The sequence below is a fragment of the Natrix helvetica genome (genome assembly GCF_964273705.1).
Source record: "Natrix helvetica genome assembly, chromosome: 10".
Lineage (NCBI taxonomy): Eukaryota > Metazoa > Chordata > Lepidosauria > Squamata > Natricidae > Natrix > Natrix helvetica.
This window is the reverse complement of record NC_138561.1, coordinates 3,012,283-3,026,881: the sequence shown is the minus strand read 5'-3', so window position 1 is coordinate 3,026,881 and position 14,599 is coordinate 3,012,283. Positions and strand designations below refer to the sequence as shown.

General features: G+C 45.2%; 1 protein-coding gene across 1 annotated transcript in view; it reads right to left on the bottom strand.

Annotated features, from left to right (window-relative positions):
- PEPD (peptidase D) overlaps positions 1-14,599 on the bottom strand; it is a 191,230-nt gene that overhangs the window by 14,391 nt on the left and 162,240 nt on the right. Inside the window, exon 12 of the mRNA XM_081963645.1 lies at positions 6,815-6,963. Coding sequence (XP_081819771.1) covers positions 6,815-6,963 — 149 coding nt within the window. The remainder of the gene's footprint in view (positions 1-6,814; positions 6,964-14,599) is intronic.

The following is a 14,599-nucleotide window of genomic DNA, read 5'->3' as shown; positions in this document are numbered from 1 at the left end:
TGGGCTTTAGCAACTGGAGCAGAGCTGCTGCTGCTGCTGCAGGAGGAAACTCCTAAGAGGGTTACTTTTAAGGAGAGGTTGGTTTTCCGGATGGAATAAAACTTTAGCGATAAATATCCATTCTTAAAGAGTCAAGTAAGAAATTGGCACCTCTCTCTTTTCACCCACCTGGCTTTCTAGCGGCCGGTGTGGACAGGACACCATGGGATTAATTAGCAGAACACAAAAACACACCCACACACAAATTTTGCCAATACCAAGACAATGATGATTTGCAGAATTAGCAGAAATCTGCATGGGTGCCAGCCAGATGTTTATCTTTCTGAAGGTCGTCAGCATTTTTGGAGAGCGGCTTTGACTTCTTGTTGTAATGATACCACTGAGTAGCCCAAAGAAGGCTCTTAGGAGCCATTCCGGGATTAAAGGCTTCAAGGAAGCAAAATACAATCTTTAGGAAATCCTAGCTCTAAGCCCAGCCTAGAATGAAAAACTCTGTAAACCGATTAGAGAGGGCTGGAAAGCACTGCAAAGCGCTATATAAATCTAAGTGCTATTGCTATTTTCCTCTCTCCCTCCTTCTCTGTTAGAATGCAGTATTGCAGGCTAACTCTGCCTAGAGTGAGGAGTTCGATCCTGACCGGCTCTAGTTTGACTCCGCCTTCCATCCTTCCGAGGTGGGTAAAATGAAGAGCCAGATTGTTGGGGGCAAGAGGCTGACTCTGTAAACTGCTTAGAGAGGGCTGTGAAGCATTATGAAGCGGTATATAAGTCTAAGTGCTATTGCTATTGCCCTTCCTTCCTTCCTTCCTTCCTTCCTTCCCTCCCTCCCTCCCTCCCTCCCTCCCTCCCTCCCTCCTTCCTTCCTTGTGGTTAGAGTGCAGTATTGCAAGCTAACTCTACCCACTGCCAATAGTTCGAATCTCACCAGGCTCAAGGTTGACCCCCCCCCCTTCCCTCCTTCCGAGATAGGTAAAACGAGGACCCAGATTGTTGAGGGAAAGACGCTGACTCTGTAAACCGCTTAGAGAGGACTGTGAAGCGGTATATAAGTCTAAGGGCTATTGCTATCTACCCATCCCACAAGATCTGGCAAAAGAGGCCTACTCTGGCTCCCATTCATCTGGCAGGAGCCTCTGCCCAGTGCCCGCCTCCTGGAACCTCAGCCGCTGGAGATCAGTCTCACCCTGACTCTGCTGGCCTTAAGCAAGACCTCAAAGACCGGGTTTTTGTCGCTGAGCGTATTCGTTGGTTGTGTTAACTGTGAAGATTATTAATGCAAATGTAATATCTGCATGAAAAGAGAACTCAGAGCAAAAGGGAAATGAAGGTGCATCTTGGGACACTCCCCGCTTCTTTTTTAAAAATTAGTTTATGATATAAAATACAATGGAAAATAGTGGGAAAATAAGGAAGGGAGGAGGAAAGGAAAAAGTGTAGGGCAAAGGAAGAGAAGAAAGGAAAGGCATTGACTTCCAACTCCCTTTCACGTCATAGAATAAACTTCAACGTATTACTTTTACCTAATAATGTAAACTAGCCATTCTACAACAACAAACCTACCTATTCGGTAAACCCCCAAATCAAAGTTTCACTTTTTCCCCACCCCAAGCACAAAGTCCAGAAGTGGTTTCCAAGTAGAATCAAAAGCAATTGTGTTTTTTCCCTCCTTTAATCGCAGCAGTCAATTTAGCCATCTCTGCTACCTCCATCCACTTCATCCCTGGTGGCAATCAAAGTGTCCGTCCATTTTTGTGCAGGACCTCCTGGGGGGAGCCAGTCCCCCCCCCTTACCTCTTGGGGAAGCCTCTCAGCTCCCACCACACCTAGCAGATACAGCAAGAGCTGAGAGAACAGGAAAAGCTCCGGGAGAGAAGAGACGGGGACCTCTGCTTTGGGCTCTCACTCCCTACAAACCTGGTCCCTGCTCACACCTGATCTGCAGCCCCCAACAGAAATGGAATCTTGGTTTGGAAAATAGTTTCTTAGGCCAGCATTAACCACGGGGCCCAGGACCCAGAGCCAAGAGTAACAGGTAGCGCAGTCACGCTGAGGCTAAGACTGCAAAAGTGGAGATGAGGCATTTTCTCCTCTGCACTAATCTTATGCTTACAACTGCCTTTCTTCTTTCTCTTTCTTTCTTTCTTTCTTTCTTTCTTTCTTTCTTTCTTTCTTTCTTTCTTTCTTTCTTCTTTCTTTCTTTCTTCTTTCTTTATCCCTTCCTTCCTTTTCTTTCTATCTTTTTTATCCTTTTTCTTTTTCTTTCTTTTTTTCTTTCTTGTTTATCCTTTCTTTCTCTCCCTCTCTCTTCCTTCTTTCCTTCCTTTCTTTATCCTTTCTCTTTCTTTCTTTTCTCTCTCTCTCTTTATCCTCTCCTTCATTCTTTTTCTTTCTATCTTCCTTTCTCCTTTCTCTCTCTCTCTCTCTCTCCCTTCTTTCTTTCTTTCTTTTCTTTCTTTCTTTCTTCTTTCTTTCTTTTTCTAGTTTTCCTTCTTTCTTTATCCTTCTTTTCTTTCTCTCTCTTTCTTTCTCCCTTTTCTTTCTTCTTTCTTTCTCCCTTTTCTTTCTTCTTTCTTTCTTTCTTTCTTTCTTTCTTTCTTTCTAGTTTTCCTTCTTTCTTTATCCTTTTTCTTTTCTTTCTCTCTCTCTTTCTTTATCCCTTCCTTCCTTCTTTCTATCTTTCTTTCTTCATTCTTTTTCTTTATTTCCTTTCTTTAGCCTTTCTTTCTATCCCTTTCCTTTCTTCTCTCTCCTCCTCCAATTGCAAGGCTGCCCATATCCAGATGCCAACCTGTCCCTGGAAGGCTCATGCCCATCACATGATTGATTGATAGGGTTATTTATAGATCCATCTCCTCCTCTCCCTCCCTCAAATCCTGGGCAATTAACCTTGGCCCCCCTCCACTCTTGTTCTAAGCAGCCAACGGTTGGCCCGGTTTGCACAGCCTCGCAGGCCAACCTTTGGACTTTGCACGGTGGGGCTTGAGACATCTCCACTCCGCAAAATCTGCTGAGGAGGCGTCTGCTTCTGAACTCTCTGGCAAGGGAGGGACAAGGCAGGGCAGGGCAGGGGGCCGACAGGCGGCCTCTTCGCTGGAGCCAGAAACAGACTCGGTCTTGTTTCATTGGTGAGCTTTGGTGGCTCAGCATCTGCAGAAGCCCAGACCTGGCATATGGCCAATGGCCTCTCTCTTTCTCAGACACTTCACATATGGGGAGTTTGTTTGTTTGTTTTATTGGATTTATATGCCGCCCTTCTCCCAAAGGACTCAAGGCGGCGTACAATATTAAAAAACACACATCCCGAAAGTTAAAAAGAAATTAAATACATATCCAAAAAACAAACCCAATTAATATGACAATAACATTTTAAAAATGAGATAAAAATTAGCAGGCCAGGCCGGCTTGCTGGAAAAGCCAACTTTTTAGGGCCCGTCGGAAGGACCGGAGGTCGGGGATTATGCGAAGCTCCGGGGGCAGCTCATTCCAGAGGGAAGGCGCTCCCACAGAGAAGGCTCTCCCCCTGAGTCTTGGAGAAACTGAAACAAACCCTGCTCCACTGCATCCAATGTTAGCTGTAGGAATAAAATAAATGCCAACAGATTAACAGAGTTGGAGGGGACCTTGTAGATCATCTAGTCCAACCCCCACTCCCCAAGCAGGAGACCCTACACCGTTTCTGACAGATGGCAGTCCAGTCTCTTCTTGGAAGCCTCCAGGGATGAAGCTCCCACAACTTCCGAAGGAAACTTCTGTTCCATGGGTTGATTGTTCTCACTGTGAGACAATTTCTCCTTATTTCTTATTTAAGAAGAGACTGGACAGTCAGTTGTCCAAGATGGTATGAGTTCTCCTGCTTGAGCAAGAGGCTGGACTAGAAGACCTCCAAGGTACCTTCCAGCTCTATTCTAATTCTATTATATCCCTATTCTATCCTATTCTGTTCTGTTCTATCCCTTTTCTATCCTATCCCTATTCTATTCCCTACTCTATTCCCTACTCTACTCTACTCTACTCTACTCTACTCTACTCTACTCTACACTACACTACACTACACTACACTACACTATACTCTATTCTCCATCCCATCCCATCCCTTTTCTGTTCTGCTGAATCTCTCCCTGATCAGTTTCCATCCATAAAGAGGGCCAGGACTGATCAAAGCAAGGGAACCAATTAGCAGAGAAATCCCAGCAGCTTCCCCTGAATGATAAATGGCAGAGCCGGCATAACTCCTGCCTTTTTCCATCCAACAGTCACTTTTCAAAATCCGTATTTTTCATCATTTCAAGTTTCAATCTAAACTTTCAACATTCCTAGCTTTTCCATTTATTTATTTCATGCACTCTTATTTTTGGATATGCACCGCTTTAGGAAAGAGAATGTGGAGGTACGTTCCACCACAAATAAATAACTCCATTTTTTCCCTGGGGAAGCCACGCTGCTAGTAAAAACTGCAGTTAGTTTGTCTCAAGGCATTTCAAAAAGCTTCCCATTTTCAGTCTCAGCCCCACCCACCTCACAGGGTTGAGGTGAAAATAAAAGAGGAAGATGTGTTGGAAATGTGTTAAATTCACGTTTTACCGACAAAGAAATCAAGGGAGACTAGCATAGATCTATTTCAAGCTACTGAGCTCTCATCAGCTAGCCAAATTTCAAGCTCAATAGCTTGAAATAGATCTATGTTAGTCTCCCTTTATTTCTTTGTCGGTAAAACATGAATTCAACACAAAAAATAGTTTGTTGCGAAAGCAGCTGCCTGCGAAGGTTTCTGGTTTGGGGCTGAAAGAGAAAGCGGAAGCAGTATGCTCCATCCCATAATTGGGTAGACGAGGTTGACCTGATAGACCGGTCTTACCGGAGAAAAAACATGTGTTGGAAATGTTCACAGCCTTAAGTTATTTGAGAAAATAATCAAGGCAGGAAATAAATAAATGGCGAACTGGACTTTTTGGTTTTTCTTTGAAGGCATTTTGCTTCTCATCCAAGAAACTTCTTCAACTCTGGCTTCACTCCTCAACCATCCAGCCAGAGCGGAAGAAGCTTCTCGGATGAGAAGCGAAACGTCTTCAAAGAAAAAAACAAGGAAGTCCAGTTGCCTCTTGCAAAAGCACCTTTGGGACAACCATGTCTCGAATGACAGAGAACCTCCATAAACATTCCCTTCCTTGAGTTGTTCCAGAACAACTTCAAGAACTGATCTGTCCTTTTTTTGTCCTTTTCCCCTTATGCTGTGTGAGTCTGGGAAGAGAGAGAGAGACTCAATCTGGTAGCCAAAGTAACATTAGCCAGCTGAATGGTTTTGAAACACACTTCTGGGTGGGGTGGCTGTGGCTCTGAGCTCAGCTGTGGGGGTCACTTGCGTACCCTCCCACCCCCGTCAGCTGCCACTCCACCCCAGGACCCCAACTCTTCCCTTCATTTATTTTTAATATTTATTTTTATCGCACAATTTTTCTTTACACGTCTCTATCACATATTTAACAGATCTGTGGCATTATTCACACAACTAGAATCAGATAATCGTTCAATAATCATTATATACATTCTGTTTCCAAAAGTTCCATTTCTTATTTCGATTATCTATCCATTCATACCATTTCTCCCATACCGCATGGTATTCCAAATCATCCGTTCCCTTTAACTCTAACGTGAGTTTGTCCATTTCTGCACAATCAAATTGTCAGGCCTGCAGTCAAATTCCTTTTGGGATCTTTGGCCTGCCACACTCTCTCTCTCTCTTTGCTATGCTGTTTCATTAGAGGGGTAATTGGGAGGGGGAATAGCAAGGAGTAGAATTGTAGAATGTGTTGTTGTCAAAATAAAACGTTCCTTTCTAGAAGCCCAAGGTCATTCTTTGCCTCTGCACCTCTGCACCTGACCAGAACTGGATGGGTGGAAATGCCAGCGTGGCAGAGGAAGATTGGACCATGTGATGGACTTGTGGGTGTGGGGACAAGAACATGAACTTTCAACGGGGTGGAAACCCAGGAAGCTTTCAGATTCAGGTTTTCCCAGATGTGCCAACATGTCTCTCTTATTAAATTGGAACTTTGAGGAAAGCTCTGCCTTGGACTCTGATTTAATTCTGGATGGTATTTGGAACGCTGACACAAATATTTTTTGAATTACTAATCCCTCTGGCAGAATACTGTCTTTCTTCCAATGTTGCGCAAAAGCAATCCTTGCCGCCGTTATTATGTGTAACATTAAATACTTTAACTTTCTATTCGCCCTAATTATTCCCAGGAGAAACATTTCCGGTTTGAATTCTATTTGACATTTAGTTAAATCCTGCAACTCTTTCCTTTAATGTATGGTGCAGTGGTTGGAACGCAGCATTGCAGGTTGACTCTGCCGACAGCCAGGAGTTCGATCCTGACAGGGTTCAAGGTTGACTCAGCCACCCATCCTTCTGAGGATGGTAAAATGAAGACCCAGATTGTTGGGGGCAACAGGCTGACATTGTAAACCACCCAGAGAGTGCTGTGAAGTCAAATAGGGACGAGAAAGTGCACCTCAGGCGTGGTCAAAAAAGTCAAAATGGCCATCCCGGTGGGGCCACTGAAGTTCTTCCCTCTTGATTTTTTTGATCGTGCCCTTGGAGCCCTCCAACTTGAGAGACGGGTCAAGAATAGGCAGACACACAGGATGGGCGTTGCTAGCGCCATCCGGAGGGCACTGAGAAGTATGGCAGGCACCGGAATATCCATGCCCACGACTTCTAAGAGGCAAAGGACACACTCCTCCTCCGCTCTCCCCACCTTTTTCTTAGCAGGGACTGGTTTTCGGTTGTTGTTGTTGTTGTTGTTTTTACCTGGCCTGACGCTGCTGAACACCGCCCGGGAGGACCTGTACACGGCCTCGTAGATAGCCTTCTGGTCAGGAGTGAATTTTCCGTTTGCGGGAAAGGTGCAGGTGATGTCTGACCCGTAGCAGTAATATTCTCCTCCCATGTCAAAGAGGCTGCGGAAAAGGGGAGGAAAAGAAAGAAAAGGAAATGCCCATTTGGGTCTGAATTCAAACGGCAGCATGCTCACAATACAATGCAATACAATACATAGTAGCGTAGAATAGAATAGAACAGAAATTGGAATAGAATAGAATAGAGAATTGAGATAGAATAATAGAGGAATAGAATAGAGAATAGAATGCAGAATAGAGTAGAGTAGAATAGAATAGAATAGAATAGAATAAAATATAGAATAGAATAGAGAATTGGGATAGAATAATAGAGGAATAGAATAGAGAATAGAATGCAGAATAGAGTAGAGTAGAATAGAATAGAACATAAATTGGAATAGAATAGAATAGAATAGAGAATTGGGATAGAATAAAAGAGGAATAGAATAGAGTAGAGAATAGAATGCAGAATAGAGTAGAGTAGAATAGAATATAGAATAGAATAGAATAGAGAATTGGGATAGAATAATAGAGGAATAGAATAGAGAATAGAATGCAGAATAGAGTAGAGTAGAATAGAATAGAGAATTGGGATAGAATAAAAGAGGAATAGAATAGAGTAGAGAATAGAATGCAGAATAGAGTAGAGTAGAATAGAATAGAATTTAGAATAGAATAGAATAGAGAATTGGGATAGAATAATAGAGGAATAGGTTTAGGTTTTATTAAATTTATAGACCGCCCCCTCTCCCCGTAGGGACTCGGGGCGGTGTACAGACCGTTCATGTATAAAACAACAAAACATAACATAAAACATCAGACAAAACAACGCACACATACCGTCTGTATATACAACCCAAACTAATTAAATAATTAAAAACAATTCTAAAACCAGTTTAAAACCCCAAAATTTAAAATTTAGAAAGCCATCCAGGAAGGTCAGTAGTAGATGTTCCCTGTAAGTACAATTACAATTACAATTAGGCCAGGCCGGCTAGTCGAAACAGGTGGGTCTTGAGTTTCTTGCGGAAGGAGCGGAGATCCGAGGTGGTTCTAATATAGAATAGAATAGAATAGAGATTTGGGGTAGAATAATAGAGGAATAGAATAGATTAGAGAATTGGAATAATTAGAGGAATAGAATAGAATAGAGAGTAGAATTTAGAATAGAATAGAATAGAGAATTGGGATAGAATTATAGAGGAATCGAATTGAGAATTGGAATAATAGAGAAACACAATAGAATAGAATAGAATAGCAGAGCTGGCTGGGGAATTCTGGGAGTTGAAGTCCACAAGTCTTAAAGTTGCCAAGTTTGAAGACTTCTGGTCTAATGTTTTGTGAACGCAACTGCTATATATGCCTTTAAACCAGTGTTTCTCAAACTTGGCGACTTTAAGTCCTGTGGACTTCAACTCCCAGAATTCCCCAGCCAGCTATGCTGGCTGGGGGATTCTGGGAGTTGAAGTCCACAGGACTTAAAGTCGCCAAGTTTGAGAAACACTGCTTTAAACAAATTAAGGATTTTTTTTTTGAACTCAGCTGTCCCCTCCTTCATCTCCATACTTTTCATATCACGATTAGGAGATAAAACGTTACTTAGCGATAGAATTGCTGCAGAATTCAATTTAGTCTTCCAAATCCACATTTTACCTGCAGCCTGGTTAAAGGAAGGAAAAACTGGTTCCCTGACCTGATCACCTTGGTGCCATTTCACTGTGCCACCCGAACTGAACTGCCCGGAAGCCAAGTTTAACATTCTTTTGTTTGTTCAAGAAAACTGCAGAAAAATAATAATAATTCATTTTTCTTGGCTGCCGTCTTTCTGACACAATGTCTTACCCAGCCTTGATTACAAAATGCCTGTGATTTGAGTCTCTTGACCGAAACACAAACTGTCTGTTTCTTTGGCCAAGGGGCTCAAGAGCCAAAGCTGTTACTGGTCCCTTAAGAGTCCCTCTTGCAACTCCCCCCTCCCCCTCAGGAATCCCTGCCAGTCAAAGAATCATCATGTTATTAAACCATTTCAACCAATTCAATTCAGAACAGAGCTGGAAGGGGCCTTGGAGGTCTTCTAGTCCAACCCCCTGCTCAAGCAGGAGACCCCAGATAAGTGTCTGTCCAGCCTCTTCTTAAAATCCCCCAGCGATGGAGCACCCACAACTTCTGGTGGCAAGCTGTTCCACTGGTTAATTATCCTCACTGTTGGGAAGTTTCTCCTCAATTCCAGGTTGCTTCTTTCCTTGATTAGCTTCCATCCATTGTTTCTTTTGTTCCTGCCTTTTCCAAAGTCTCCACATCTTTTTTTGTAATGTGGTGACCAACATTGGATGCAGTATTCCAGGTGTGGCCTTACTAAAGCTTTATAAAGGGCTACTAATACATCACACGATTTTGATTCTATGCTTCTGTTTATTATACAACCAAGGATTGTATTTTAGCTTTTCTTAGCTGTTGTCACACGCTGCTGGATGATATTTAAGTGATGTGATCATCTACTACAGGGGTGTCCAAACTTGGCAACTTTAAGACTTGTGGACTTCAACTCCCAGAATTCCCCAGCCAGCGGAATTCTGGGAGTTGAAGTCCACAAGTCTTAAAGTTGGACACCCCTGATCTACTAGGACTCCAAAGTCCCTCTCAGAGTTACTGTTTTGGAGACAGATTTCACCTAATCTGTACTTGTATCATTAGTTTTTCATGCCTGTGTAAAACCTTGCTTTTCTCCACGTTAAATTTCATTTTGTTAGCTAGGGCCCATTGGCCAAGATCTTTCTGGATCCTGAGCTTGCCTTCTGGGGCTATTCCTGCCAGCTTAGTATCATCTGCAAATTTGACTAGGTCCCCTTCTATTCCCTCATCTAAGTCCATCCATGGTTTCTTATCCTGCCTTGAGTTTCTTTGGAGAATAATTTGACCCCCTCTTCTTTGTGGCAGCCCCTCAAACGCTGGAATACTGCTGTCACGCCACCTCTAGTCCTTCTTTCCTCTAGACTAGGCAAACCCAAATCCTGCAACCATCTTGATGTTTCTGTCTCCAGGCCCTTAATCGTCTTAGATGCTCTTCTTTGCACTTTTTCCAAAGTCTCCACATCTTTTTTTGTGAAGTGGGGACCAAAACTGGATGCAATATCCCAGGGGTGGCTTGATTTAAGGCTTTAGAAAAAGGCAGAGACCTCCCCCCCCCCCAATGACTCTCCCAATCTGGGATGGGAACCAAACCAAAAGGTCTGTCAATCCTGGAAATTCTGTGAAATCCATGGCTGACTCGGGGCCGGTCAGTTTCTCAGGGGATCCCATTGCATAGGTTGGCTGGCTGGCTGGCTGGCTGGCTGAGGAAGGGGCAGACTGGTCTCTGGTCTACTTGGAAGAGCAACGCCAAGGCAAAAATCCATCCACTTAAAGTCTGGGTCAATATCAAGGCAGTCAGCCCAAGAGAGATGAACGGCTGCTGATCTGACTCACTCTGTAGCAATGCAGGGACTGAGAGTGCCCCCCCCTCTGCTCAGCCCCAGTGATCAGGGCCAACTGTTATGGGGGGGGGCAGGGCTGTAACAATACAGACAACCCCCCCAACTCCCATGAGCTTCCTTGTCATGGCATGCAGGCATCAGAAGGACCCAAGAGAGACATTTATCCGGTGACTCAATAATAGGGGGCATTCCTGCAGTGGCAAGAGACACCCCAAAGCATCCAGGGTAGCCCAAGAATTACTCCAAAAGAGGACTTAAGAGTTGCAATGGGCCAGTGCTCTCCAACCCCCACATGCCTCCAAAGGCCTGCACCTTTGCCCTCTCTTTCTCTGGGCTACCCCCGCCCCCCAACATAGCCCAAATAACCATCAAAAGCTCACTGTATTGTGGGAACCCAACTTAAAATATCGGATGGTTCCATTCAACTCAGCTTGAAATGCTGCTCCACCGATTCAGTTAGAACAGGTGTGTCAACCTCGATTTCATTGAGGGCTGCATCAAGGTTGTGGATGACTTTGGTGTGTTTGTGTGTGTGTGTGTGTGTGTGTGTGTGTGTGTGAAGTGGGCGTGGCCTGCTCGATGTCACTGTCGGGGGTGCCTGTGGTGGCCCGAGCACTCTGCCAGTGAAAACAGCCTCCTGAGCTCCGTTCCACGTGGCCTTCCTGAGCTCCGTTTTCACTGGCAGAGGACTGCGGGAGGCTGTCACAGCCGGAAACGGAGCTCGGGAGTTTCTCTAGCAGCGCAGCAGGCTGGTTCCTCACTGTTTCCAAAGTGTAAGCACCCTGTGGGTCAAATTTGGCCAGCAGACCTTGAGTTTGACACCCCTGAGTTAGAAAATCCGAGGCCCCACTCTGGTGGCCATTTTCATTGGTACGCAGGTGGAATGCTCGATGGTTTGTCTTCAATGCAACGCTGATGCCACTGCTACAAATTCCAGCCAGAATGTCAACTTGCCTATGAATTCTGGCCATTTCAAGACCAGAAGGTACCCTTGAAATACCAGGACAGGCAAATAACCATTCTGAAACAGATCCCCAAGAAAGTGAGGGAAAAAAGAAAAAGCTATTCGCAGCTAGCGAAGAGATTATACCAGAAGGGGGTGTGGTTCAGATGGTTGATGCCTGAAGGTATGCTAGTATTCTGGGAGGACACAAGAGTTAGAATCAATACACCCATAGAGGCACAGGCCTTTATGGACAAAAATAAAGCCCTCTTAGGAAAACCAGATGATCTCACATCAGATACACAGGACACGGGAGGGGCCGGAGCTCTGCCAGCGGGGGGAGATGAGGCGACACCGAGAAAACTCAGATCACAAAAATGAATAAGATATTTGATTGACATAAGTTGACCGAAATTATTAATTGAATCTATATGCTGACTATATGTTACTATTTAGTAATGACTTCTCTGTAAATGTATACTTTGAGTATGGAGGGAGGGGGCACCTACCGCACACTGCAACCGCCAAAATTTGTACCTTTCCACTACCTTTTTCCTTGTAAAATTTTAAAAAAACCAATAAAACTTTGTTTAAAAAAAAAAAAGACCAGAAGGTACCCAACGGGAAAGGGCTGGTGGGCTGCTTTTGCTCATGCTGAATATTTCAGCCGCCAAGAGTGACCTGCCTGCCTCTGACCTCCACCGTTTGGTGATTTCCCAGGTGCCTTTATGTCCTGTTCAAACGCGTGTGGGGTGTGGAGCCCCAAGTTAGGAAACTCCTGCAGCCTTTCGTCTGTCGGCCTTGGGTGATGGATGAGATGCCACGAGGGTCAGCCGGTTTTGCAAGCAAACTGGACATCCTGTGAGAATTCTCTGCGTAGCAGATGCAGAGTTAAAATTAAAAATGAAACCGGTGTCGAAATACCACATGACCCGAAAAGGCGAGGGAGCCAACTGGGGGCACTGTACCAACAGCTTTCATTCGTTCCAGGGACTTTCAGGGAGCTGGCCTGGGAGTGGCAACCAGTTTGGCCTATCTTTCCCCTGGACATCTGTGCTGGAGTCCCGGCACCCGGCTAGAACATTTTGCTCCCAGTGCATTGATCAAACAATTGGAGATTAAAGTCCCAGGGCAAAAGCCGTTCTTTTGATGATTGCCTTCTACTGTAAATAGCACCATGCCTACACCGTGTATGCAAAAGGTCATCGCTTCCATTCCTGCCATGAATGGGAGACACGGCACACAAAGCGTTGAATTCCATTCTTGGAACACTGAACGAGTTGTCTTTGGCGCGGGGCCAAGCTATGATGTGCTGTGACTTCAACAGGCCGGCTTCCATAGGCAAAGGTGCTTATCAGGGCTCCTGAAACCGAGGAGGATGTCAACTCTGAAGCTGGCCTGACTGAGGCCATCTTTGGGGCTTCAGTGTTACTACCGTGGAGATGAGGGTTAGGGAAAGGGGAATGGAGATAGTTTGAGGGGAGTTACCTCCTCTGGGAACCAAGGACAATCACACAGGTGGCTGCAGAGCGGAGGAGTGAAGTTGCCAAGCAACCGGACAGCATGTTGATTGGACCATGTGACTGATTGTTTGGAAAAAAGGGGGGAAACTTTTACTTTTGATTAGGTGAAAACCATGGGAACCATTAAGAGTTAGTTCCGGCAGTCACTACTGCTGGTTAACTCGTGGGCATGCCACGCACGCATGTGCAGTGCAAAAAAAAAATTGTTCAAAACAAAAAACAAGATGGCGGCACCATAGACCATAGGCGCCGCCTGGAAAACCGGTCCCTGCCGGTTCCAGAGACCCAGGCTGCTAAACCACTACCGGTTTGGCCAAGCTAGTCTGAACTGGTAGGAACCTACGTGGCTATGGGTACATTACTTGAACCCTGACAGTGGAGAGGCTGAAATGAGCCTCTTTCCACTGCCCTTGAGAGCAGGAACCAGGCGTCTGGTCCCCAGGGGAGGTTGGTTTCACAAGCCAACTTTTGGCTAACAGAGAGAGCAAGTCTGGTTTCCAGAGACGATCTCAGACCACATCCAGGTTTTCCAATGGCATTTGCTCCTGAACTGGAAGCTCCTTGCAAAATCCTTTGGGCTCAGGCCTTTCCCAGCCATCCAAGGTGGGATGTAAGTCCAGGTACCTGGAATGGAGGAGGGGGAGAAACCTGGCGCTGGAGTTTTCCAGGAGCCATTGTTTTGGCCAGTCCGCCTTTCAGTTAGATGGGGAACAATGACCCCTTTGTGACTTGTGGACTTCAACTCCCAGAATTCCTGAATCAGCATGACTGGCTGAGGAATCCTGGGACTTGAAGTCCACAAGTCATAAAAGGCCATAGTTCCTGACCACTTAGTTAGACCATGCTGAGTTGCACCTATGCTGGCTGGAAGCATACGTTACTTTTATGTCCTCATTGTATTAAGGGGCTGCCATGGAAACAGGAGGGGGGGTTAAGAGGAAAAAACAACTCTCTTAATGCTCCCCAATAGGAGCATTTCTGCAATTGTCCTGTGAGGGCTAAAATTGCAAAGCGTTGTGGAGAAGCAAAGTTTTTTAAAACCCCTTCCTCAGAGATGGCCAGAGACGAGCGGAAAGCTGCCGTCGTCCCCATGCTCGCCAGCAGTCGCTGGATGAGCGGCCTCGCTTGTTCCGCCCGCTGCAACTAAATACAGCCGGGGAACCCGATCGCAGCCTCAACCATCATAACCTAACTCAAACAGCCAAATTACACCAAATGAGAGGAAAACACAATTAAAAAACAACACTACAAAAAAAAAAACAGGGAAAAATCCTAACAACTACTAAACTAAATATTCAAACAACAATACACTGGAGAGCTCAGCCTATCTGTCCAAAAATCGAGAGCTCCCCAAAACTAGTCCTATCGGGCGGACTGAGTTTTTAAAACTGATCCTGAGGAGGCAAAGGAGGCGTGGCCAGAGGGAAAAATCTACTCAGTCCTTGGGCAGATAGGCTGTGTTAACCCTTCCTTCCCTGGACTCTCCAAGCAGCGCACTGGAGAAGGTGAACTCCATGCTGCAAATCCAAAGTGGAGGCTGCACTTTCAGGCAGATGGATTGACTGGGCGCCCTGAGCGGGGAGGAAATATTTTGACATTTGACAAAGGGTGCCATGCAGGTGGGACGTTGGGGGGGAAGGAAGAAGCCCAATGTGGATTCCTGAGAAGAGAAATGGTCCCAAGAGAGTGATGAATTTTATGCTTTGAAAGTACAGGTGGAGAAAGAGAATCCGTGCCAGTTTCTCCTAGCATGCTGGGCT